At 33.9% G+C, this 27,436-nt stretch overlaps 1 protein-coding gene across 3 annotated transcripts in view; it reads left to right on the plus strand.

The window, feature by feature from the left end:
- LOC126867304 (EGFR adapter protein-like) overlaps positions 1 to 27,436 on the plus strand; it is a 275,154-nt gene that overhangs the window by 10,893 nt on the left and 236,825 nt on the right. For 2 of the 3 annotated variants that reach the window (XM_050621620.1, XM_050621621.1), the window contains exon 2: positions 13,062 to 13,142. In XM_050621620.1, the coding sequence (XP_050477577.1) occupies positions 13,062 to 13,142 (81 nt within the window). Of the gene's footprint in view, positions 1 to 3,626; positions 4,064 to 13,061; positions 13,143 to 27,436 lie in introns of those variants that run through there. The other variant, XM_050621619.1, reaches the window with a different exon arrangement.

The following is a 27,436-nucleotide window of genomic DNA, read 5'->3' on the forward strand; positions in this document are numbered from 1 at the left end:
GTTGAGATTCGCTTGCGCGAACGAGAATCGAATCTTTCACAGCGAATAAAAATATCGTTGGTCTTTCTGATGTTCATCGAATTTTCTACGCTAGAAGGATGATAGGATTTCTAGAGGAAGATAAGAGATAATTACATAGTGGGAATTACGAAAAATAAAGAGTCCTCTTTCGTTATAGTTTCATCGTTGATGTGCAGTGTGTAATTGTAAACAGTGATGAGTTTCTTGTCCGGGTGAAGCACCCATGATCGAATTAAACAAACGTACGACTGTTGATACGTCATTAAGCGGATTTAATGAAAGAGCGCAAGCATATTTTTCCATTGAACGACGTCGATGAAAGGCATCATTATGCAAATGGCATTTCAAGATTGACGGACAGGGTTGCTTTCCTCGACAATGCATGCGCGCCAGTATTTCTGGATGAGTAGACAATTAAATGACGTTCGCGCACACTTAATGAAAGGATTGGTTGATCTTGATTAATGGTGCTAGAATTAAGTGTGTGTAACTTGATCGACGGGGGATTCCTTTATTCGGTTAAGCGATGAAATATATTATTATGTAGTGTTCGCTGTAGAACTGACAGCTGAAATTGTTTTGCCGGAGTCCATGTATGCCTGACAGGATTTCTTAATAAGTGGATAATTAAACCTTATTGGTGAACGTTTAAAGAAGTAATTATTTCGTCTTAATTAGTCAGGACGTGTGTAATTATGTGATTTTGCTCGAAAGAAAGGGTACAACTGTTCGATGCTCCTTACGAAAACCTTACGAAAATTATTATAAACGTATGTCTTTTAGGTGACGAATATCGAAACATTGTTAATATTTTCAAAATTCTATTCCATTAACTTCTGACAAACTTTTACGATATTTATACTTTTGGCTTTTTATCTTCTGTATAATATGTGAGAATATTTTTAGAACAAAAGACGAGACGATATATTAAAGATCGAATTTCGATTAAATCGTAATAATTTAATTGCAAGAAATCTGATTTAAAGTTGAATATGAGATGATACACAAATCAAAGCTAATTATATACACTTGCTTTACAGTCCATATACCTGTAGAATATTGTCAATGTATCCGCGTCATAATTTACTAGTGAAGTGTTCACTCAATTGTATGCATATGCATCGTTGACGCATGACATATGTACCTTTCTTAACTGTTTACTTTCACAGCTTTGAAAGCGAAGTTGACAAAGTAAGATTATGAAAGATCATAAAATATATCGCCAGTTTTATTCAAAGAAGCAGCAAAAATTCAAATATAAATTGATTATACCGTAGAATTGTACACTTTCTGCAATCATGCTATTACTAATAGACGGTATATTATAATTATATCAATGAGAATAATTGATGTTTTCACATAAAGATAAATTATTCGTATGATCGATAAATCTTACATAACGGAAGATTGATACACGTTTATGATGATACGCGTTCAAGGAAAAATTAAGTCAGGAAAGTAATCAATTTTCTCCCAGTTCGAAACGAAGTACACTCTCCTCAAAGCATGTTGAAATGTATCATTAGAATGAATTAATGACGAAACATTTTAGAAACGGACATTTTGGAGTACGGTTGTTTTAACGATTTCTAATTAATATATGTCTCTCGAGAGGTAACGGAGCAACGATCGATTAAAAACCCAACTGGGGAAAGTCTTGGAGCAAGATCATGATAATCGATGATTTATCGAGGAGAGATTTTGGTACGTGTTACGTTAAATCATGTCGGATTTCGATAAAATGCTTAATTGAAATTGCATCTCCGTGAGAAATTTAAAATAGGATTGCATCGTTATTATTAATATTACGAGGAATCGTGTTTGAATTGAATGGTCGACGTAATTAAAGCGCATACCATAATCCAATGAAACTCGTACTATAGCGCATATACTTAATTAGATGAATGATAATTAATGAAACTGGCCAAGAATCTGTGATTAAACGAGTGTTGATTAATTAAAACGGATTTCACGAATATCTATACGCGATACGACTTGCTTTTCGCGTTAAAAATCATCGCTCGCGTGCTCATGGAACCTTCACGCGTATCACGAACGTACTCGATAACACTGGACACTTTGTACGTAGACGTTTTATTTATTAATACCTTTCGCAGAGGATTAATCGTAAAGTATCACGCGAATTTGTTTTAAAATTTCGCTTTGCCGCCACGCAAACTTATTTTAAAAATGTAATCTATTTTCTTAAATAGCTCGTTGCCGGATACTCAAAATTAGCGTTTTTCATCTGGCCGAGACAAACGTCGAGCCACGAAACAGTCGGAACGAACGCGAGATAGAAATCTTGTTGCCAATGATCAAAGATCCAGAGGCGCGACCTTATTGATGCACCCGCGAATCTCTCGTTGCAAAATGTATCGGGGTCAGTTCGAATGCTGTTCACGTTTTACACAACGTTCCGGCCATCCTGCGTCAAGATTCTTCGTCACGACTCCCAAGACTAAGAACACGAAAATGTCAACAGTTGCGACGTGACCGAGTTCGGTAAGCGCGACGAAGTATGCCTGCCAGCAAATGTGCCGGGGATGCAATTTCACCGGTGATAACGTAACAAACCCACCTCGAAACGAGGCTCGAAGGAAACGCGCATACTTTTTGCCTGAAACAACACCTACCGGGAGCAATTTGGAGCGTGTCGGGCCATTTTCGAACGTGATTCATTGCTTCGTTGCCCCTTCGACTCCGATACGAGCGGATACCACATTTAGCCTCTCGTTTCTGTCTCGATCTTGCTCGTAACAATATCAACTTCGATGCAGGAAAGCATAATTTTACTCGACTTTTAAAATTCCAATTGGTTTTTAGGCAAAGTAGTGGAATACGACTGTAAATTACGATATTCGGTAGAAGGAACATGAGTGATAAAGTTCGCAATGATACGACTTGAACCAGCCATAAGTTATTTCGTCTCTTTGCTTATTGAACTCGAGCGTTCACTGGAATCAATTAATCGAAAGTAGATTAGGACTGACGTTCGATGTTTTCAAATATCGCGAATAGTTTGTTGCAGCTGTTCACTTGACTTCGTTCAAGTCCACTTGCGAAACGCCTGAACGCGTTTCTCGAAACTAGTTTTCGTGGTCAGCAGGATTAATGACACGAAAGTGATCGCGTAGGTCTCTGCGGCGTAGAAGTGGCGTGGAACAGAGCGTTCGCCGGGCATGTTTAGACGAAAGTGACAGTGATTAGTGACCACGGTGCATACCTCCGCGGAGCGCACGGCAACGCGGGACTCCTTTATGATTTCGCAAAATTGAACGAATCGTTGTGCAAAAGTGGCCGGTGAAAGTGACCAAGTTTCTCTTCAGAAGTTTCTTTCACTGCAGGAAAGAAGCGATAGCAAAAGAAAAAAAAAAGGGAGAACATCGTCCTCGTAGATTAATCTTCGTTATACGAATATGTGCGTTACTATAAATTTGAAGATCGCGTCAGTTTCCGAGATATCGCGCGATAGCGATAAGTGTTAACGCGGAACTGTGTCGAAATATTATTCAAAATTTGTAATGTACGTTTCGTGCTATGAAGGGAATTTCTTCTTTTTTTTTCGATATTCAGAGAAAATTAAGTTTCTTCGCTATGCAAGTTAATGGTCTAACGATCAAACGTTTAAGTTACACAATTTCTTTCTTACATAAATATCGCGAGTGATCAAAAATCCAATGACGAGGATGTAATTTTAAATATTCCGCGATTAAAGGATTGAGTCATTTGTTAGCCTGTTGAATAACGTGTTAGATAAGTAAAGTCCAGAAATTTTATACGTGTTTAGTGATTTGGCTATTTGTATGTGATTGTAACAATGAGAAACCGGAAAAAGAGTGATTACTTGCGCACGTCGCGCGTTGGACAGGTGGTTGATCGGTGGCGAACGAGACGGCGAGCAATTAACGAAATATGCAATTAAAAGACCGAATAGACAGGGATAATTGAAACATCCATGGGTGGAAAGGAGGAAGAAGAGGCTGGGGACGTAGCCGTCAAGATGCCGGAGGCCACTCTGAAAATATTCAACGGTGTACAGGTAGGCGTCCGAAGTGTTTCCATTTCCCCGAAACAACCGATACAGTCGTACAAATTAGGAAACGCGTGAATTTTGGGGTGCATTCGAAAACGAAAGAACGAACTGTTCGCAGTTCGTTGCAATCTGCTTCAATTAATTCGGCTGGAGAGTTCGTTTGCCGCGTTCGTTTTCATGCTGTTATCCTTTCTTCGGAAGAGTGCGTGGCCAGAAAGGGAGGCGATGGAATTTATTATCTCGTTGAATTATTAGGTAAACGTACAGGTTAGTCTTAAGGGCGTGTTAAACGACGAATATAAATTGTAGCCGAAATTGTGGTTGCCTGATTTATGCTTTTCATATTACGTATAGTTACGACCATTGGGGCTACCGGTCTTTAAACTAATATGTGGGTTTAGGAAATTAAAATTATTTGCGAGATATTTTATGGCGTCCTTCGAGGCAATGTTCCTCCAGTTCTCCTTTACTCCTGTTCGTTTTTTGTTGATTGAAGTTTGAAACAGTTTAAACGAAAGAGTTAAAGAATTTGTCGAAACGCCTTGTAGTTGAAAGAATATTTTAATATTTTGATATTTTATCATGAAACTGATGTTTCCAGTTTATGAATGAAGTAAACAACTCAATTACTGAAAATCTTAATTGTCATTGAATTCATTTATTCATTAAACACGTGTAATTTCTAATTATATCTCGACGGTATTTTCTAATTGCCAATAACGTTTTAATATCGAAGATACAGTAGAAACTTGATTATTCAAACTAATATGACACACGATGTTCGGATGATCGGATAAATTTGCTTTCATACGAGTAAGATTTTGAACTATTTTGTAAATGTTAATATTAAGCAGGAAGCAAAACATTTAGGTAAAAATGTGTAACTTCTCTCAATTTTCATCTGGTTTTTCAATTTTTCTTACAGGGAATCATTCCCGACTTTTCCATTAATTTCCTAGTAAAAGATTGTTCCGTTAATCGAGGTAACAACCGAGATTTCACGTCGCTATGCGTATTACATATTAACAGGTTCAGCAGACGGATTGAAATAGCAAAGTATGATAGAAGTATACGCCTTCAGAAAACTAAAAAAAACATACATGATTCATAATGTGCGATACGCATCCTGAGAGTATGCCATAACTCACGTACAACAGCTTTTTCTGTTCCATAGCAACGTCTATCGTACACTTCCTTTTTCCATTCATCGTTTCTTTCTCTGTCTTGTCTGTCTAACAGCGCGTGCATATATCTATTTGCCTTCTTCGTTGTTTATCTGCTTCTGTCACTCTTTCTATTTTTATTCTGCACATCTATTTGTCAGATTCATATATAGAAAGGATCAGAGGCTGAAAGAAAATTGCTTATAATTTATAGCAGCCCTTAAGGATGTTGTACTTAGGGCACAGTAGATACACATTGATTGATGATAAATTCTTTGGAATGCTCTATGAAGTTCTATGAAGAATTATATAGTAGTATAATGTAATATAATGGAACCCTGAAATGGATATTACAGTGTGAAAATGTTTAACAAAACTTGTATATCATGTTTCGAAAATTTTTATTTTTATGCGAAGCAAACGTATGGTTCGAACTGTATGTAATTTCGAAAACTGCTGGTAATTTTATAATACTAATAGCGAAGATATTTTACCATGTTAATTGTGTATTAAAAGTTATTTAAAAGTACGAGTATATAACTTATTATATTCGATTGAGTCATCAATTCAATCGTGTTTTTTTAAGTAAAAGACGTTTTTATAATATTCTTTAAGGTGCGCACGAATTTATTGTTCAATCTGATAGCAATATTCTTAGTATAACGATAATTCTAAATCTCTGTGTATTAACAATATAAGAGACAACGTTTTTGCAAATATATACGTGCGAGAGACATAACATTCATTCGAAAATCAACATGTGAAAAGTAAAATCTATTTTCATTTCCGATTGAAGTTTGCGTCCTCATTACACGCATGGAGAGACTAACTTCATATTACTGAATAGGCTCAATACATGTTGCGCGTCTTGTCGACAATCGTCTTTCATAGCCTGTAGTAAAATACTAAAACAAGTAATGAAGCAAGACTGTGTCAAATTAACTAATCATTGCAAATAGCTATGCAAAAATTAGTAAAAAGATATACGAGTTTATGAATGATAAAGTACAACTTTTAGGGATGTGTTTAAGTTGCAAATCGCATGATAATAGATATTACTTGTAAAAGAAGCACATCTATATGTAAAAGGTGATTTAATAAAAATTTTCATAAATTCCGTAAAAATATTAGAAATAGACGTCATTGCTGCGTGTCAATATTTTATATACGTTATATATTATCGTCGAAAATCTGTATTCTCTTTTTAACTTCGTTAGCTTCAACTTCATATATTAATTAACTTATGCGACATTCCATAACATGTTAGTACTTAAATATTACCTACGTATAAATATTTTTCCTATATTTCTTTCAATTTTTTTTTATATTTATTCTTATCTCATATAATAAAACTGTGTTCGAATTAAAGTTGTATTAAATCATTATTAGAAGAGAATTTATTATGCCCGTAACTATAGTTATGCCATGCTTGTAAGAAGAGAATAATTATCTTATTCTTGTTTGTTATCCTTCTAGGAAGCGGCTATACTTTTAAGAAGAGATAGCTAAACAAAGAAATGACCTCATCCGTTAATAATACTAATTAATGTAATCAGCTTAGCTTTGATTGTCACAATGGGACTGCCACCCCTAATTTAACATGAATCTTCTTTATATGCTACCAAGAACACATTCTTTTCTCCTTCGTTTCTATGAAATAATTATATTCGTGGAAAAGTATAATCGAATCTACCAAGACTAACTTAACTGATAAATAACTAGTAATCATATACGTAATAATGTAGTAATGATTGAATATTTGAAGAATTAATTGCGTGGATAAACACATGAGTTAAATAAGTTTATCTTTATGTCAAAATCATGTTCAATTTCAAGATTTAAGTTTAAATTTAGATCTTTTAACTTGAAAATAAACATAGATTTTAAAAATAAAAAATAATTGTAAAGAATAAATTAACTAATTATTTGGAACTTTACCCCTAGCACCGATTTCGATGATTTTTTAATATGCCGTAAAAATCAACATTTTGAAGAAATTTTAAAGGTATTTTAAAAGGGTATTATAAAAATAACTGTAGCAAAAGTCTTTTTAGTTTTTATTATGAATTGACTCGGGTGTATTCAGTATAATCATGTATCACAATCGATCCTTCAATACCACTAAATAACCGATTATTTAAAATCGTTTTAATCAGTGTGTTTGTATTCGTTTTGTGTATACTGAAAGTTAGTATAAATTTAGTTTGAATCAATTAATCATATTTTTATCTTTCATCTTGTCATAATTCTACCTGAGTTTTTCTCTCTTTTTTCCGTGAAATTACTGCTATCGTGTGTCAGTGCTATTACGAAAATGATTCCATATCGATATCGTGTAGAACTGCTGTACTTGGTGCGAGTAAAATTTATGAAATATTTGCGGTGGTATAATAATCATAACCGTTGTTGGAAATTTCACAAGACTGATCGTGCGTAAAGATAACACGAGTGAAATCTTGAATTCCACGATTATGGTAATCCATTGATCGTTTTCGGTCTTATCGCGAGACGGTTGGCCATTAATACATTCGACCCAGCACACAAACAGTAATTCTACGAAAGCATTTACAATTTTAATATGCTAGAACATAATTGTTTTCTTATTATAAAATCTTTTATTGATACTAGTCAATGTATTGTTTGACAGAATTAATATACAATTTGTATAATCATTTGAACCTCTTAATAATCGTGTGTCTGTTCTTTCGCTTAAGATATAGTCATCGATTAAAAAATTTGAATTATGTTTAAGTATATTTCACAATTGAGAAAGCACGTTTCTTTTCCTATATATATCACGCGCATTTATAAATCGCAGGGTAACGAAAAATTGATGACATCATTAGAGTATAAATTACAAAGTTTCTTACGGATAGGACGTGTATATTACGAAAACACATTACGAAAATAACGTTAATATATAACATAACATAAGTGGCACGAGGAAGCACAACCTTTTTTATCGAATGTAAAGTGGCATTTAGAATCAGAATTCAAAACTGTAAGTATTAGGAAATTAGAATCGTCGAAGAAAATTAAGCAATAGAATAGATATAAAAGAAACATAAGTACACGTATATCTTTTAGATAACAAAATCGTTCAAATTCAAACTGCGATAATGCAAAGAGCGTATTAGGCAGGAAAAGAAGATAAAATTCAATTGCAAATTCATGAAGAACTCTTCTAGAGACCAATCAATAATGGGATGATAATTATGAGATTGAAATTCATATAAACTGATAAAGTGGATAAGATATTTGACATTTATTAATCTCTATCCTCGTTAGGTCGCAAAGTGCCGTGTTCATTGTTTGCGGATTTCGCGGCACAGAATTAATTTAAATTCTGTAGCCGTATAATGGCTCAATTGGTCTATTTCGCTGTCCTCAACAGGTTTTCTAAAAATAAAATCGATCGGCACGCGAATAGAAATTTGTCGAAACCATCGTAGAAAAAGCAAAAGACACCTGAAATTTTTCCAAGTCCTTAGCAATTTTCGTTGTTTAATTTAATACGGCGATTAAATTGATAAATTGTTCTTGGTACCCGAGTTTACAAGCGTCACGTTTATTACAAAATTTATTGAAATCGACTACGCTTTATGTGACAGCTATTGTTCGCTACTAAGATAATTTCAGAAAATTATCGAATATTATTAACACTTTACAAACGTGCACGAATTTTATACTACGTTTGGATTCGGTTCTCGTTAAAGTGTTATTAATCTAAATTTGTTTGACAAATTTGATATTTATCTTTAGCAAAGTTTTAAGTATCTATTATACCGTAAATACAATTGCTGTTGTACCGTTGTTTTTAAGTTTAGGCTATATATCGGACAAAATAAAACGTTTATTTATAAAGTTAATTTGTCAATATATTTCCGTATCTTGTTTCATGTTTTGAAGTTTGTATGGGATAAGATACAATAAAGGAATTGCAATCAAATGCAGTGAAATGTAAAAAAAGATGAAGAAAACTTTTGTTAGAGAAACGTAACGTTTGTTAAACTATCCACTTATTTCTACACAAATCTCAATTTCTTATACATCATATTCCATTTTTCAAAAGTATTCCGTATTTATGCCATAGAAACAAGAAAATTCTATTAAATAAATCATATACTTTTCCTTGTTAGTTTTCCAGTATCCTTAAATTCCATATTATCATGAATTATTATGTGACTTTTATACAAAATATCCTTCGATACGTCCTCAATACTGTCTCCTATACTATACCAATATACATCGAGATAAAACATATGCGTAGTAGGACTAACGTAACGAAAGAACAGTTTCATATACTACTCTCGTATGCGTATACGACTTCGTATCGTATCTACATAGAAATATCAATCACGATTATTATTGTTATTTGTGTTTGGTGCATCCGATATTGCACGGAATTTTCAGAGGTCGCTTCCGCTATATGGAGAGAGGCATAATATTTCTGGAAAATCCCTGTGATTCCGAGAGGAGATCCTCCCGAAGAGAAGTTCGATGAAACAACAATGAGAATCATCCGGGGGGATTAAAGCAGGGATTATTTTGCGGCACGAGTATCTGAATCGAAATGCCGTGCCGCTCGCGCTCGGAGAAAAGATTTTCAGACATGGAAATCATGATAGAAACGCAAATTATATGTACTGCACGTGTTGCAATTAAATCCACCAACCGTGCTCTCGTCTTCTGGGTATAACGTTTCTTCGATATATTTAATATTTTCCCATTTTAATGAGTCTATACCGTGTACACGTTGGAGAGTTATTGATCCGTTGGTGAAACCATTCCATAACAAATTCATTTTTGTAAACGAAATAATACGAGCGATATTAAATTTGTATGAAATTCAATTTCGATCGATTATCTGCGCATTGCACGGCGTGCAGAGCAATATTATAAGGACATTTATTTTATCTCTACAAACGTTATTCCAATCTTCATATCTTCATATTTTTATATTTCGCGCAACAAGCAAAAACAAAAAAAAAAAAAAAGGAAATTGGTCCACCTTCGAATGTTTTATTTATTGAAAATTCCGAAACAATAAAACACAATGAGAAGAATTTCAATAATTTCAACGACTGATATCAAACGTTAGATCTGTGCAAATGGATTTTTTCACCGTAACGTTCGGCTACGCTTTTTCCTCCGAATGCATTTTTAAACGATATTAAAAACATAAGATTCGTATATTTTTTGTAAACGTTAATTGATATTTAGTTTGTTGTTAATTTAAGTTGTTATTACGTCCATTACTGAACATATCCTTATTATTGATAATTCTATACGTTAATAAAGAATTTTCATATAAAACGTACCTCTATCGGATAAGTCAGTAACTTTGTTTTCGCGTGAGACAAGCTTCATTTATGTTGACCTATTTTATAAATATCAACGTTAGTAATTATATTTATACGAATAAGAATATAGCAATTTTTTTCAATATTTATCCTTTCCAATATTTCTTACTGGAAATCACCTCGAAATTTCTCATTGATAGATGTTTCGATAATCGATAGTTTCATTAACTGGTGTTCCCGTAATCGAAGTTTTATTGCGTTGTAGACTGAATGAACTAAAATTGTCGAATGTCAGCAGCGATGTCATTAGTAATTTATCAACACGGTATGCTCAATTACGAAGGCGATATATGTATTGTCAAGAACAGACTGTAGATACGAAATTGTATTAATTATCGTTCCTTATTACATTTCTGCAATTTACCCTCTGGTCAGTTTTATTTATTGTCGTTAGAAGAGGGGTCGCTATTTTTATCGACCGTATAATCATCAAACAGCGTGTTTGATCAAGGAAGAGGATACCTTCGAAAGATACACGAAATTGTGCTGAACTTTTCTGGTATTCCAACCCTCATGTTTTCCTCGCTGAGTCGACCTCTTCAACCCCTATTAAATGCGAAGAAATATTTGGCAGAAATTGAGAAAGTATTATACTTGCCGAAAGCATTAAACTTTGAGGGGTGAAGTGGATTATTATTAATAAATCAGTTTTTTTAAACGTTGTAGTATAATATCGATTACTGGTTTGTTATTTTCAATTCATCGAAATAATTCATTGTTATTTTCTAAAGATTTTTAAAAAATGTTAAACGCATAATATTGGAGGTTTGTGTATTAGTAATTGTATATCTACCGATATATTATAACATTTACCTTCGATGTCAGTAGATAAATATAATAAATCTAAGGTGAGGTTATAATCGTACAATTATTTTTCCCTTTCGACGTATAATATCTTGAAATAGCTTTGCTTAAAATGTACATTACCAAATATATATGTCTTTCTATTTATTAGAACGTTTCTTTTTCATCCGGATAGTTATTTAGATAATTTTATTCGTTTTAAATAACTAATCTGTGTGCGTTTCATTGACTTTTATAAGAAAAATAATTAATGTAAAACAAAAGGAAGAATAAATTTTTTTATATTTAACGGAGAAGGTAGTAAAATCGAACGTTTCTGGCTTTCGCTTATCTCGAATTAAAGTTACTTATGTCCCTGCATTTGTTTCAGAAGTATGTACTTTCAGTTTGTACGAAAGTGCGTTAGCCTCTGAAATACATCGTTGTCGAAACTCGGTAATTAGATCATCGTTGAGCGCCAACTATTTTGCCGAAACATTGTAGCTCGCAGCAAATTCGTGACTTCGTAGCGAACAATCGACCCTTGTATATCGTTCTCGAGAAACTGGCCCAACAATTCGGACACCCATTGACTACCTTTGGCCAGAAAATCAAGTACCGTATAATTTCGAAACCTCGCCTTAGTCTTCAAACCTCGTGCCATAGCAATCACACTATACCTCCTATTCCACTTTACCGTGGCGAGCAATCGTTTGCAGCGGTGTAGCCCTGGAGAAATGAACTTTGCCTGCGCTGCTCTAATTTGATGTGGGAAGTAAGATTTAAGTTTTCCACGTGGAGCGAAAGAGAGATGTTCTTCGTTGATTTTAATGTTAAGTAGTTGTAGAGTTTGTAACAAAGTTAGAACGTATCGTTCGCAAATACTTGATCTCTATTGCATAATCGGAAATATGCGAAATGTACTTGAAAAAACATTCATATAAAATAATCAAATTTCTTTTCTTTTTACTTTTCGTACGAATATATTATTTATGAACGAAATGCTAAGAATTAATAGGATGAACATCATGCATGAAAATAAAAAAGATTTTATTTTATGGATTATCGCGTAAAACGAGTGAAAATCGTAACGGAAATATAAAAAGAAGTTTATTCGAACGCACGCATGTGTATCATAACGATAATAGCCGAGAGTGATTCACCAGAAATTAGTATAAAGATACTACTGGTAATCGAGCTAAAACAGCAGATTAAAAGCTCGTAAAAATCATATTTCGGTAATTTAGTTCTCTCGGGGGGCTATCAATTTGTACGGTACCGCAGAAGGCAATTAACGGGATAAAATATAGGCTGTTACATAATTAACGAGTTCTAATAATCTGAAATCAATTTAAATGAAAAAATAGGAATAGATAATTTGTCTAATTCAATAATCATATATCATCCGCTATATTTATTACTAATTTATCGTCCCAATTAATCTGAGAATTATTTTATTTTTTGATAAAAATCGAATTTTAACATTTTCGGAATAACGTGTTACGTAAACGAGAAAACAGTAACATATCGAATTAATATCAATGCTATGACGAATCAATTTGCTTCCTTAATATGCTGTATGTTATTTGCATAATTATGGCTTATTTATAGCATAATTATAGATACTGTAATGCTTTCCTAGTTTTCAAAAATACCTGTAAACACAATACTAAGGCAACATTTTTCTCGTTACAGTACATGGGTTCGTTTCCTGTGGCAATTCCCGACATTGCCAGCCGAGCTGAGTACGTACGCTCCCAGTTGGAGACCCTTAGAGTGAGTACCCTTTCAGACAAAATTTTTTTCTGAAAAATAGTAATTCTGAAAAGGAAATGAGCGTTTAGGCATTGAGAAGAGTCTACCGATAAAACTTGTGACTTATATAAACATTATTCGTAAACACATACAAATAACACAGATTACTGTAGTTGTACTGTAAGCGTCGTAACAAGAATCATTAAGGTTTCGAAATATGTAATGGATCGATATACTGCGAACTGTTTTCTTTCCCATTTGTGTTTCGCTTTTGTATGTATGATAAATCTCAAATTTTATATTCATGTCAAAAGAAGAATCAAGTTTTATGCATTAATCGGTATTAACTAGCGTACTGAAATTCAAGTATACCATACGTGCCAATAACGAAAATGTGACGTTCTTCATAAAAATGGTATTTTCACAATTAAACAAATGCGAGACATCATCACCTTCGAAATAATCCCCATTATACATTATTTTTATGTCGGATCTAACATTTTAGCACTTGTCTTCGATATTATTTTACTACTTCATGATTATATGTAGCTAGACAGAGAAATTGTCGGAACAATCATTCGATCCAGCTTTTATCGAACGCGTTGCCTCGTATAACTGAAACGTCTATTAGTAGCACTTACCCAGAAGCCTTTTCTAAACGAGGGAATTGTCTGTTGCGGAACAGGCCGTGACGCAATTAACGCCGGCTACGTTCCTTCAGCTAATTAGCCTGAACTTACCGGGTTCATAGCCGCGTGGCAAGGGAATCAAACAACAGATTTGCGGCTCGAAATAAACTTCGTTCACCAGGTTTATTATTGTAAGCTACGTTATTACTGTAAACCTAGTAATGACTACCGACCCTGAAGGGATCAGCAGAATTTCGGTCTGGAGTTTCATCAGAGTTGAATATTTGCCTGGGAGCGAGAGCAACTCGTGCCAGAGAGTTGTCGGTCTAATCTTTTGCGTGTGTGTACGCACGTGTCTGCACGGTCGTGTGCGAGCCTTGTACGTGCCAGTGAAACGGGAATTATGAGCCTGAATTTTATGAAGGCATTAAAGAATATCTCGTGGCACTTTTCGTCGTGGTGGTATTCCATTAGACTCTGATGGACAGATTTCCATGAATACACTCCGCGGTTGCTTCCCGTGTTACCGGTCCGCCCTCTTTCATCCAAAAGGAAAGCCGAAGATATCACCGTGCCTCTGCTTTCCGAGTTCAGTCTATTCATTTGCTGCTTATCCGAATGTTAATATTTTACCAGCATATGTATATTCATTTCCAAGCTTGAACATTGTTTTAGCTTCGCTTGTTCCAAATTGCCGCTTTTCGTTAATCTCGAGGGAAAATTTGCAATAACATTGATTTTACGTATATATTTTTATAGCAGCGGTTGGTTGTCTCTCTTCTGAGTCTCGTTGCTGCCACGCGCTAAATCGAGATTTGTTTTACTCTATAGACATTGTAACAAGTTGACTATAGATATTTTGTGCATTTATATATATTAGGTGCATTCTGTACATTTTTGTATATTTAGAATACACGTAGGATATATATTTTTCTTCTAACTGTTTTTTTTTCTAACCTTCGGTGCAGCGCACTATGCGATAGTAATTGAATATAAAGAAAATATTGGAAATATTTTTAGCGAGTTAGAAAAATTCAGATATTTGTTATATTCATTAGACAGAAACAAAGTAACTTAAATATTAGATATGTATGGCGCTATGTTCTAAATATACGTACATGTATAAAATTCGCTTAGAATTAGTTTCTCAGAAACACGACCAACATGTCTTCTTAAATTACTTCCGGCGGATTAAATTCGGTATACATAGCTGAAACCTAATCTTCTGTCTCTCACGTAAATTCTAAAATTTCGCTAAGGTATTTAATAAGTGGCGTTTTATATTTGTAAAGTTAAACTCTTTTTTTACATGCTTGATTTACTATTCGAAATTGAACGAACCTCCACGTAACCTTGTTTGTCTTGAAACTCTTTAAGACTCAAATAATATATATTATATAATATACAATATATATATACTAACTTAAATATAAATAATTTTAATTTCACGAAAGCTCGATTAGCTTTATATTTAATAACGACAGTATCTAAAAATTTCTTTTTTTATAAATCTCTTTTATTTATAGATCAGTTTTGCTATTTGTAGTCATTTTACATAATTTCTACTTATCTTACCACGATTCACCCGATCCATTCATTCATTTCACTTATTCTTTCCACGTTAATTAAAAGATCAATGAACAAAACTACGAGATAAAATACGTAATTAAGATGTTCATAGGAAGCAAGATGGTCATGTTTAAATAAATGTTTAACGCAGAAAAAAATGCATTTACATTCAAAACTGGCATTCTACCTTCCACGTTAGATGCCCAAGGGACAATCTTTATCATTGGCTGTGATTGCATGTTTATAGGATCACAGAATGCATTCGCTTTGCATATACGAGGATGAAAGTTATTCGTTGTTAGCCTGGCTTTTGCGCAGTCTACAGTTGTTCTCTATGTGGATTCGACTTGTAAAGCTGTGCTTAGCGTAAGCGTGCAGCAAATGCATGCGTATCCATCTCATCACCCTTTTAACGTTCATATTTTATATGCCGGGACTAAATGAGGCGAAAATCACACTCGAGTGAATAAAAGACGCGACCAGAATCATTTGGAGTCGCTGATACCAGTGAACCAATGTTCCTTTTTATACATACATGTCCTGTCCCATATTTTACATAAATGGCTCTCACTAAGGAAACTCGATAGGAAAGCAAGTATAGAAGAAGGAACTCGAAGATAGAATTAGAAATTGTATATCGTATTTCTCTTGAATTTTAATATTTTAAACGCAACAACAGTGTATGAGTCATATGAGCGTTTACTAAAAGCATTGCGACACCTGTATTCCTCCTTGGATGATTTTCAATAATCACACCCTATAGAATGTAGCTTAAAATAAAAAGTTCATAGAGTTACATTATAATTTCGATAATAATATCTTGTTTCTCTTACGATTTTATTTTTATTCATACGTTTAGGGCAATAAATAACACGTTGTCTTTGTACATTTCTTTTTGTTTGATTACTCGATAAAACTAAGTAAATTATAAAATTAATAACCGAACAGTGCTTATTTGTAAGGAGTTTCATTAGAAGATAAAATGAACGTAGACTTGCTTATAATTCATTTAAATAATAGAAATATGCTTTATTGTATTATTTATTAAACTGTCATAATTTTCGTTCGTTTCCTCTAATGGTCAATTTTTATTTGATCGTACGTACCTTTCTATATGCTTCCATGCAAACAGGAAATTGTCCCTGCGCTTTTTACAGTGGAAACTAATATCTTGATTTTCTTCGCTCGTTCCTTCAGTTTAATAGAGCGGAAATATGCGGTACTTGCGATTCTAGGCGGTTTTAAAGCACGAGGTAAAGGTAAATGGTGTAAAAATCAGGCAGATAAAAGAGGTGGAGAAATTCCTTGTTCACCCTGCACAATACAATGTTGCGTCAGTACGTCGTGTCGGAAGGGAAATAGAAGAACAGAGAAAGAGATTATGTACGCGAATAACATTGTGTTGTACAGGATATAATTAAAATTAAATAAATTCCTATTTGAAATACTAATAATATCTTCATTAAGTAAATCTTTTTAAACTACTGTACATCTATCTGTTTTAACAAATATTTTATTGAAACAATGTCAAGCAAAATATTTAGTAAATTACATAATTATCTTGGTGTAATTTTTAATCGTTTTTTCATAAATGTAAATTTAAAATTCGACCTGAATCCTATTACAATATAAAAACAATTGTTTTTGTTTGAAACATTCTTCCGACATTGTTCCGCGAGTAAAACTTTAAATTTCCATTTTCTACCAAGTTCATAACAATATGCATACAGGATACAGCGAATTTATAAATTCTCTTATACCGATAAAAAAGATATGCAAGTAAAAAATCTGTTAAATATTAAAGACCATTAAATTGGAATAATTTTACCTTTGTATACCAAAGGAGACGCTTAAGTCACTATGTATCCCGTTTACTTTACCTTTTTGTTAAAAATCTGATCTGTACGGTTTGCTTAAGAAGAAACCATTATTTCGTTAAAAGGCAGGCTCGCAACTAGTGTCAACCGAGCGTTAATATTTCTTCCTCGGTTTACAAGACAATACGATGTGCAAATAAGGGACGAAGGAAACAAAAGAAAAAGAAGGACAGAAGGAGGAGTGAAAAAAGGCGAGCATAAACCAGATTGCTGAGTAGTCTGTGTTTACTACAATATTATACCTCTCTTCATCGTAGCAACCAGAGGGAAGTAAAGCTTTCCCATTTATGTCCGATTTTTCCTCCTGCAAATTTCTCTCTTTCCTTTTACACAGCCAAGTCTGATCCTTCGAAGGAAAATTCAAGTGAGAGATGCAGCTCGCCGTTTTTACATGCTTAAGCTGTGCTCTATTTTATTCTCGTACTCGTTGTATTGGCTACTCGAGAAACTACTTAAATAAATGCAACTTCACTTCATATATGCAACTGGAGCGGAAAGCGAGATAATTTCGTTTGAGAGTACAAGACGTTGCATTAAAATTTTCACTGAAAATCACGGAAATGAAAATTTAATTAGAAATGAATTGCATGTTTTTAATGCTTTAGACGGGTAACCCTATTACTTACAGCTGGAAATATAAATTGTTACGGAATATAAAGTTTTTATTTGTAGGTATACAAATAAGACATCTGTTCAATTAGTAAAATGCATTCCTTCTATAAATATTCTTTTATTATCCGTTATGAATTTTCATGTCACTTCTTTCTTGCGAGGTTTACTTTCAAGTAAAATTCAGTACAAACGATAAGTCCGAGGTAATAAATGTGTTGTAAGATTTGGGAGGAATATCCAGATATTTAAAGAAAAAGTATAGTTTTAATAATTCACAGTACATATGGATATGGTATCCGTGTTGGAGAAATGACACTACTTGCAAAATATATTTTTCGAGTTATGACAGCGAGAAGGTTCTTTTTAAGATCCTTCAGGGTTATAAATTGAAGACAACAAGAAACAACGCTTGAATGTGTTTTGCGAGCATTATTCTTCCTGCTAATTTTAACGAGTAACATCCACTTTTACGTTCAAAGATATTATTCTTTGTATCATTTGAAGCAAGCATACACATTTATAACACCACACACCAGAATACACGTTTCCAATAATTAAATTCCAAGACAGTTTGTGCGGTTCATAAAAATATTCGTAATATTTAATTAGTATGGAATAAAATATTAAGAACTTGACAAATCTCTTGCAAATATTTCTCAAGGAATCGTTCAGTCATTTAACATCCTCGTTAAGATTCTCTGGATAACTCATACTTACACTTTTTACCTTGTAAAATAGTATCAATTTTTAATTAGACAGCGTGTCAAGCATCGCATATACCCGTTGTTTTAGTTTCTAATATCTCGGAGAAACAACAGAGAAAGTTGATATTAAAATCAGCCCAATAACATTTTGGACAGGATATCTATATATATAAGTCCACGTTTACTGGTTTCTCAAGTTCGCTTTATACCGGAAAGTATTAAAGAAGTTTCTGAACCGGATTTCACTGCTCTACAATTACGGGACACCGTGACAGCTAGAAATTTCATTATACTAGTCCAGAAACTTTATTGTGCTATTTAAAAATACCAGTGTGCCAGTTAAGAGATCCCTCGGGGAAATTTCGGCGTAATATCCAAAAATTCAACGCGAGACTCGATGTTTTCCACGTATTACCTTCCACCACGGATTTATGTGCTCCTCGTCAATGGAATTCCAGGTTAACCGCTAGAATCATTAATATCGATGGAAACCAGCTTCTACGAGTTTAAACTGTTCGCCGAGCTGAAAAGGAACTTAAAGAGCTCCGCTTTAAAGGGTCGAGAAACGCGAACTTGCGGCTTCCGTTGCATATGCTCCTATTAAAGTGAAAGGAAGCACGCTTGTCGGGAACAAGATGTCGGTTAACGAAACTTGAAAGTCGTTACATCTGTTAATACGAAGTGCAAGGTAACGTGCTTAAGCTTCGAGCGGTTATATTAGTTCAGGCGTAAAATGATGCGTCAATAAGTGGATGAAATATCGCGTGGGATGAGTTAGTGATTATTACAGGCTAAAGCACCATTACGTCGTATGTTATGTAAAATACATATCGTGAAGCGAGCTTTCTTTCAAGTATGCTGCGTATTTGAAAGTGCCAAAGTTTTTGAAACAAACTAATTCTTCCTCAACCTATGATTTTAGCTGACAACGAGTCACTAATAATCCATTGTTAATTTAACGATTGGTGGGACTGTAAATAATAAATGGTAAAAAGAAAACAACGATAATTTCTATTACAATCGGAGCTTGAAGGTATGGAAATTTTTCAACGAAAAATATTAATAAAACAACGATAATTTATACTTCAAGTTGAATTTGAAACAGGCAGACGATAATGTAAAGGACGCAATTAATATTTCGTCAAAGTATTTACAAGAATTATTGTACACGCTATCGATGTCGAGTGAATTGCGTCACGCAAACGTCATGTAACTCGTTATCGATACGAATTAACGTGTGTAAAATAATTTCATCGTCGCTCGGTATCCTTGGTCATCTCTCTTGCCTGCTCGTCTTGCAACTTGTCAATTTTCGTCGATTCCTCGCTGGTAGAACGCCATTATACTATAAGCGGGATAAAGAAGATATGCAGAGACGAGTCTCGGGCAAGGTCAACAAGTTTTAACGCAAATAAAAAGCGTAATTGACGAGGGTTCTACGAGAAGGTGCACGAGGGCCCATGCGCGCACTAAATTGTATGTCTTCGTGGCCGAGTTCGAAATTAATGAAACACGTTTCGACGCACCCGGTTACACGGCGCTTCTTTAAAATTCTACGCGTTCCAGCCAAATGTATGTAAATTCCTGTGATCATCGAATTTCCGTTTAATAAAACCACCCTGTATTTTCACCGTGCTGTCGACGTAAATAGGCTAGTTTAACGAAAGGAGAACTTCATTCAAGGTCATAATGGAGGAGAAATTCATTTATTATTGATTTATGTAACATTCGCCGTATAATCTTATAGAACTTGGAGAAGAGGTTGAGTAATTGATACGCTGAAAGAGGCAACAGCCGTGACAAAGCAGAATGGAAATGGCTTACGAGATTTTTTTCCAGTCGATCTTTGTTTTAGAAGATCTTTGCGGCAATTTCGATGATGTTTGAGCTTCGTGTAACTCGTTTACTCAACTACGTAAAGTTCATGCTGTAACTTTATTAGAGAAACACGTGGTTTAACTAAATACACACATGAGTGTGAAATTGCGTAAATCGTGTCTGAGTAGAATATAACATTTAAAGGGAATTCGCGCAAAAAAGAAAGGTAAGAACGGAAATCAATCAAGGAAATAGATTGCAAACAATGAGAACTTCTCATAATAATGCGAGAGGATTGAAGTTTAATTAAACTGAATCAAATACACTCGAAGTTTAATTGAAATTTAAATACGCTATCAGTTCAGAATTGATGAAGAATTTAATTTAAATACAGTTTTCTTTCCGGTATGAGACAACACCAGTGTCAGCACGATCCAGTTCTATTTTATAGTTTTGCATTTGCAGAATCTTACTGGCTACATTAAAATATCGTATCTGTATAGCATGTATTAGATGTATTCGCAAACAAAGTAATTTACCGTAGAATAATTAGGTTGGGATTAGGGAATATCTTCTTCCGGAAAAATAAAAGAACAATCTAGCGTCTTTAATTCTTCTTCGTACGCGCGTCACAAGTTTATTAAATGAAATATTCGTCGTATCACGTAATTTCTGTAAGTGTATTTGCAATTATATTTAATTGAATTAAATCATAAAATCATAAAATGGACATCACGAGACAGATTTTTATAAGACCTGCTAATTTTTATTCGACGATAAGTTGACATACAGATCATCTTTTATAATGTCGATTCCATCATGTTCTGAGTCCTGCTTCTGTATACTAGAATGCGTCATTACCAAAACAATTAACAAATTTAACGATGATCGTTTTCGTTAGAAGTACCTCGATTTCATTAACATTTTCTGTTTGTACGAAAAACTTATTTAACAAAATTAAAATATACTATGATATAAAGGTCGATTTTTATAGCAGCAGTAAGAAAAGTGATATGCAAGTCATTGTATGTTACTATATTATACAGCATAAAATTTATACAGTCGTGCATGAAAAAGCTGTTTCTGGGCGATGTGTTTCACCATCAGTGACATAAGGCGGACAACGTCAATATTCGATGCAATGGGATGGATGTACATTGTCATGGCAATGAATTCGAACTAAATATAAACTAAAAACAGAAGAGAGGCGTTACAATTTATGAATACCTTTGGTTGGGCTACAGATTATAAATTATCTAGTTATTGTAAATAGTTTGACACGTCAAATCATTTTAAACAATAAGTAAACTGTGTATATATTGTGAATAATCTTACGATTATTTTGGAAAGCGATTTTTCTAAAAGTAATAATTACACAAATGATTTTCACGCAACGATATCACTTAGAAAATACAGTGTAAGCCAGTACGTAATCCTATAACGTGAAAAAATTGTTACTGCTCTCGACTAATGCAATTTGGACAATAAAAATGAAAGTAGAATATGTTTCTAAAAGAAATAATATCAAATGGAACATTTGCAAATAAAAATTATACAAATTCTAAAGCTGGATAAAACTTAATTGACAAGAAAACTATACCAGCATGCGAAAAGCAATATCGATGGAATTTTAAACGATCATAACTTTCTCTTTCTTTCGTCATCATAATAGTTAGGTTTTAATTTTCCTGTTTTTTCACATTATTTTATTTTATACATATAATGAGGAAAATTCTACGTTTTCATTGTTTGAACATAAAGTGGAATTCATATTGTTCACTGCTATATTTAAAAAGAACTTTTTATTTCATTCCAACCTTTTGTGCTCTGGGTGCTGTATAACGCTCAAAATACGTTCCGCGTTATACGGCACTCAGGTCTATTGCAACTTAATAACTTAATTGCAAAAAGAATGTTGATTCAATAATGCAGGAGGCTATTTTTCAGCACATTGTACAGTACATATCATCAAAAGGTTACAATTCTAATTAAAATATGTACTATCAGGTTACAATTTCTAAGAAATGAATGGAATTGTAAAAGTTAAGAGTTAAAATGAAGAGCATAATTGAAAGAGTCTTATTGGTGTGAAGTAAAGGAGAAAGTGTTGAAAATATAATATTAACGTTAAATATTAGTTAAATACTGTAACAGTATGTTTCACATAGAAACTTGATTGTACATCGATCTTTCAAGCCAGTCAAAATAGTATGACAATCTTTTAAAAAGTCGTAAATGTACGAGTAAGTCAATATATTTGGTTAGATAATTACTGTACTGTAATTATTATACACAAAGGTAAATAAAATTTACTTCTTAGAAGTTCTAAATCGTTCGAAATTGTAATGATAAAATTACAGAAACAATAAATTTCACGCTCAGAACGTTATTTAACTAACATTCGCGGAAGTAATACTGACTTCAATAGCGGAACTAACGTCGATTACATCCGAACCGTGTTACATCCACTTTTTATCCTTTATCCTACTTTGCTTTTCCTTCTTTTTGTCTTTTCTTTCATAGCCTCACTGATACTCTCTAATTTTTTTTCCCTCTGTCTACGTAATATTTCGATTGCGTCCTTTGTCCCTTTTGTTTCGTAGAATGTGCAGGGATGGGTTGGTGTTTTGCAGAAGATAATAAAGCGTATTCTGCCCCTTTCCATTCTCCAGTTTCCTCCCTGTTCCCTGCGAAAACGATACGCGGTTCCTGCCATAAAAATCTTTCTGTAGGAAGCTACGCAGGACCGTACGCGTCATTTCTGAGTGCACTCTAATTATTCACGCACGACGAATCATATCTAGCGAAATAAAAGAATGTTGAATGTTTTCATCCACTTTTGGAGAAACCATTTTTCGATATCACTAAACTCCCCCGATTAGCATAAGCCTTCGGAGCTACTTCTCCTTCTGCCCAATTTTTTTTTCTTCAGGATTGTTTATATTGTTCACCCTAATCGGAATGTCCAATGTAACATTTTGTTCACTTTTCGAGTTACGTTGAAAAATGTAAAGCTCCCCTTGTTTCTTATATTTTTCAGTGAACGTACGTATATTATACAGATTGTTGGGAGGCGAGCAGTAAATGTTTGAAATTGAGCAAAGGAAAACAGGGACAGCGCGAGAGAACGACGAAACTTCAATTTACTCGGACATTTAGAAATTACAGTTAGGACGGATAGGACTTGCAACTAAGGATGACAGTGTGAAGAACGAAATACGTACTTTAAAATTGTCTAGAATATGCACGTAAGCCCGGTTTCAGTTTTTGCTGAATTTTCTTTGCTTTCAAACGCTGAATCAGATTTCATAATTATCTTGATGCTTTTTTTACGAATTACACAATGAAAAAGCATTGTGACCCGCGGAATAAATTTGTTTGCAGATCGCGTCCGCAAATAGACCGCTGGGATTTTAATTAAAATCAGATGCAACGAAAGCAAACGAAACTTAATTTCATTATCAGTGATTTAATTAATACATATTCCGTGGGACGAAATAATTTTCTGGCACATTCCACACAACTTTGTACTTATCATAACGAATGCCATTACGCTTTGTCTTTTACCGGAACAAAGGCAATCGTAAAGGTTTCCATGCGAAAAAGCAATTACGTTTGTTTCGTAACTAGATTTTTCACAAAAAATTTTATAGCTTTTCCAGTAGAAATTAATTCCAAACATACGTACCTATAGCCTTCTTTTTTTCCATTGGTTTGTCTACTTTTAAGCAATCCCAATGTGATGAGCAAATTTTCTTCCGTTGTCTGGGCAAAGTACTTTATCGTAGCCGGCATTTATGAGCAATAAAACACGCGGCGACAATTCGCGTTCGATTATTTGGTCGTTTCCATATCGTCAGTCCGCGCTCTCGACTCATCTTTCTCTAGTTAGTTGGAACGTGGCGTTTAATCTGTTCGTGTTCCTCTTTCTTCCAGCCGTGCTCTTCTTTCGCGAAACTGATCGAAGCGGCAGAATCGGGATCCGATTCAAATAAACGAAACTCGATTATTATCGGCCGGATTCCGTGGGTATCACGAGTATCAATATTTGCTCGGACGAAATAAAATCGTGTTTGCTAAATTTTAAATGATGCCTGAATGATAAAAATGCAAAGCGAGAAACGATCGAAGCCAACTGCACGCGTATTGGGATACAAATTTGACGAGCTAACCTGAAACGCGAAGGCCACGATTAAAGTATCCGCTATACCTATTGCGTCGGTGAGATTGCTGATATTTGTTTACCTTTGCTTGATGTTATTCTGTTTTTGTCTGGACGGTACGTGCTTGCATTAATAACGCAGTACATCGGCTATTTAGCATTGTTCGTTTTGCATTGTACATTGAGCACGATTAAAGAAGTATCGAAAGAAAATTGTCCATAACGAGATATCTGGTTGTGATGACTGGTGCAAAGAATTTACATGCTACGTTGTACCATATAAAATGAATGTTTTGTTAAGGATGGGAATAAAAACAAGATCTTCCACTTTTATTTAAGCAGTTGAAGACCGACGTTGCGTTGACGCAGCGTTTTATTTATTATCTTTTCTCGGTTGATTTATATTATTGAATTTTGGATTCTAGCATTGATTATGAAAAATAATTCCAAGGATTTGCTTGATATTTTTCTCGTTAGTTTCTCTCATTTAGATCCTATAAATTTCATAAAAAGAAGCGCTATTATTATTTTCGTACACGATATAGATAGCAATAACGAAATGGAAATGTGAACATCAACTCGTCTCTGATCTTTTGAGATGAATTTTATCGATAAAATTTCTAACGAGATTAAAAAGATGTTATATGAATGACTTAAAAACCAAAATCGTTCGATTTCGCGTATTAACAGGAATTCTTTTGCACCTTCGTTAAACCGAAGGAATTCTCCATTGATAGAGAATCATAATTGTATATAAATGTAAATAAATCGAAAGCTATAATAATTATTAATGTGCTTTTTTCTTTCCTATTCAAATCAAATCTCAAAAATTGTATTCGAAGAGATTTCATGAAATTCGTTTCGTATCCCATATTGCTTTGAAGCTTTCGTGTTAGGTATTGATTGACAATAAACTGGTTTCCAATATGTTTTCGTTTTATCATCGATTACGTGATACGCTGGCCATAAAGTTGCAATCTGTGCCAAATGAAAATTCCTGCTGGAAATAGAAAGGGGTTTAATTCGTGTCTATATCCTGGAATTCGAATTAAATTGAGAACATTTAGCTGAAGCGCAGCAAAAAAAATGACGGTGTAGATTAACGAGGATTCATTTGTCGAGGTGAAAACGATCCTGGGAACAATTTCATCCGTCCCTTTAACCGGGACAAATTTCGAGTGTCGCGGGAAGGTTGTCAAAGCCACCTGCTGTAATTGCCAATTACATTGGCCGCTTTCACCTCCTGTCAAATGACAGTCTGCATTTTTCGCAATGTATCCAGCTGTTGCATGCTTTGCGAATCCACGATTATCCCAGATTAGAAACCACATTAAAAGAACGTGTATTAAGTTATTATAATTACGTCAACTTGCAATATAAACAAATTATGCACGAAATAAATTCTATAATCCTCGACACGTACAGATGAATCGAACGTCCTATTGAGATTTTCCTACCCAAGTTGAAGCATTGTCGTTACAGCATGAATTAATTGGACATGATGGCGTTGTGTCGCGCAAAATTGGCTCGAAGAAGAATCCGGTCTCGTTCTTGGAATCTAAAATCAAATCGATGGTCCAGTACTACGGAGGAATGTAATTCGATCGAGAGAAAAATCCAATAAACACATTCCTCGGTGGCGCGGCATATTAGCATAAAACGACTTTCTTCTTTTCAGCCTTCTGTCTGTGTTCCTGTGAATACGAATATTTCTGTTCGGTTGGATCATAAAAGAAACTGATTTATATTTGATGTTCTCGTCATGCGACATCGGAATATATTTACAATATCAAGCGATAGGGAAAAAATGTATAAATTAACGCAAAACGTACTTTAAATAATTGCATTCACATGTAAATCATAAGTTTACCATTTTTGTTCAATTAAGATGGTATCGTGGATACATAATTCCTACATTTTTGAGTGAAATGGATAATGTGGTAGTTAATTTCGAAGATAAAATCTGTTTATTAGAATACCAGTTTCTTACGTCTAACGTTTCAAGGTTTTGGAAATAAAATATTTCTCGCCATTCTGTAATCTATTAAAAGACTTTTGTGAAATATAAATACAAAATATAAAGGTTCACATAAAGCTATAAATTATTATATAACGCAATAAATATATAAAAATTACTTTAGATATCATTGTTTCCCTTTAAATTATGAGAATGTAACGTAATAGCGTTATTTCGATGAAATATAGATCGCACTTTTAATCGATATAACATTTTGTCGTAGCATAACGAGTGATATTTCTGTAGCTAACAAAAAATATCATAACGCAATCGATGACGAACGACTGCAAACTATGAAAGTTCATGTTACAAATTGCAGTTCGTTTCTTTGGTGAATGGGTCATTCGAATAAATTAATCGAAATAATTTTCTGAGCTGTCACGCCTGTATCGTACATCGTGGGGCAAAAAATGGCGATATACGAGTGGAAATTTATCATAACGTCCAATAGTATAGAAAGTGCCGACTTCTTTCTATCGATTGAGATAAATGAGGCAGTTTGTCAACACAAAAAGCTTTCCTCGTAAGCATTGTATCCTAGTAAATGCGTGACGATAATTTCATGATTTCACATGTGATTTTCACGTAGTCATAATATACGGTGCAAATATCAGGCTATTTATCAAACAAAACTATTTTATTATTTTACGAATGAATTTGAAGACTCGTATTACTTAATACTGATAAAAATCACAAATGAGCAATACGACGACTGGAATATTTTAGAATTCATTTGCATAAGGCAGTATAAGAAACCGATTTCTAGAAATACGCATAATTTCCGTTAAAATATCGGTAGCTGTGTAGTGTAAAATATCAGAAGTTACGTTCTTACATTTCATATATAGCAAAGTTTATATATTCCTATATTTCAAATATTTTAGATCAAGATTTTTAATTTGAAACGAAAAATATTACAAACGAATA

This window comes from Bombus huntii, chromosome 7 (genome assembly GCF_024542735.1).
Source record: "Bombus huntii isolate Logan2020A chromosome 7, iyBomHunt1.1, whole genome shotgun sequence".
NCBI lineage: Eukaryota > Metazoa > Arthropoda > Insecta > Hymenoptera > Apidae > Bombus > Bombus huntii.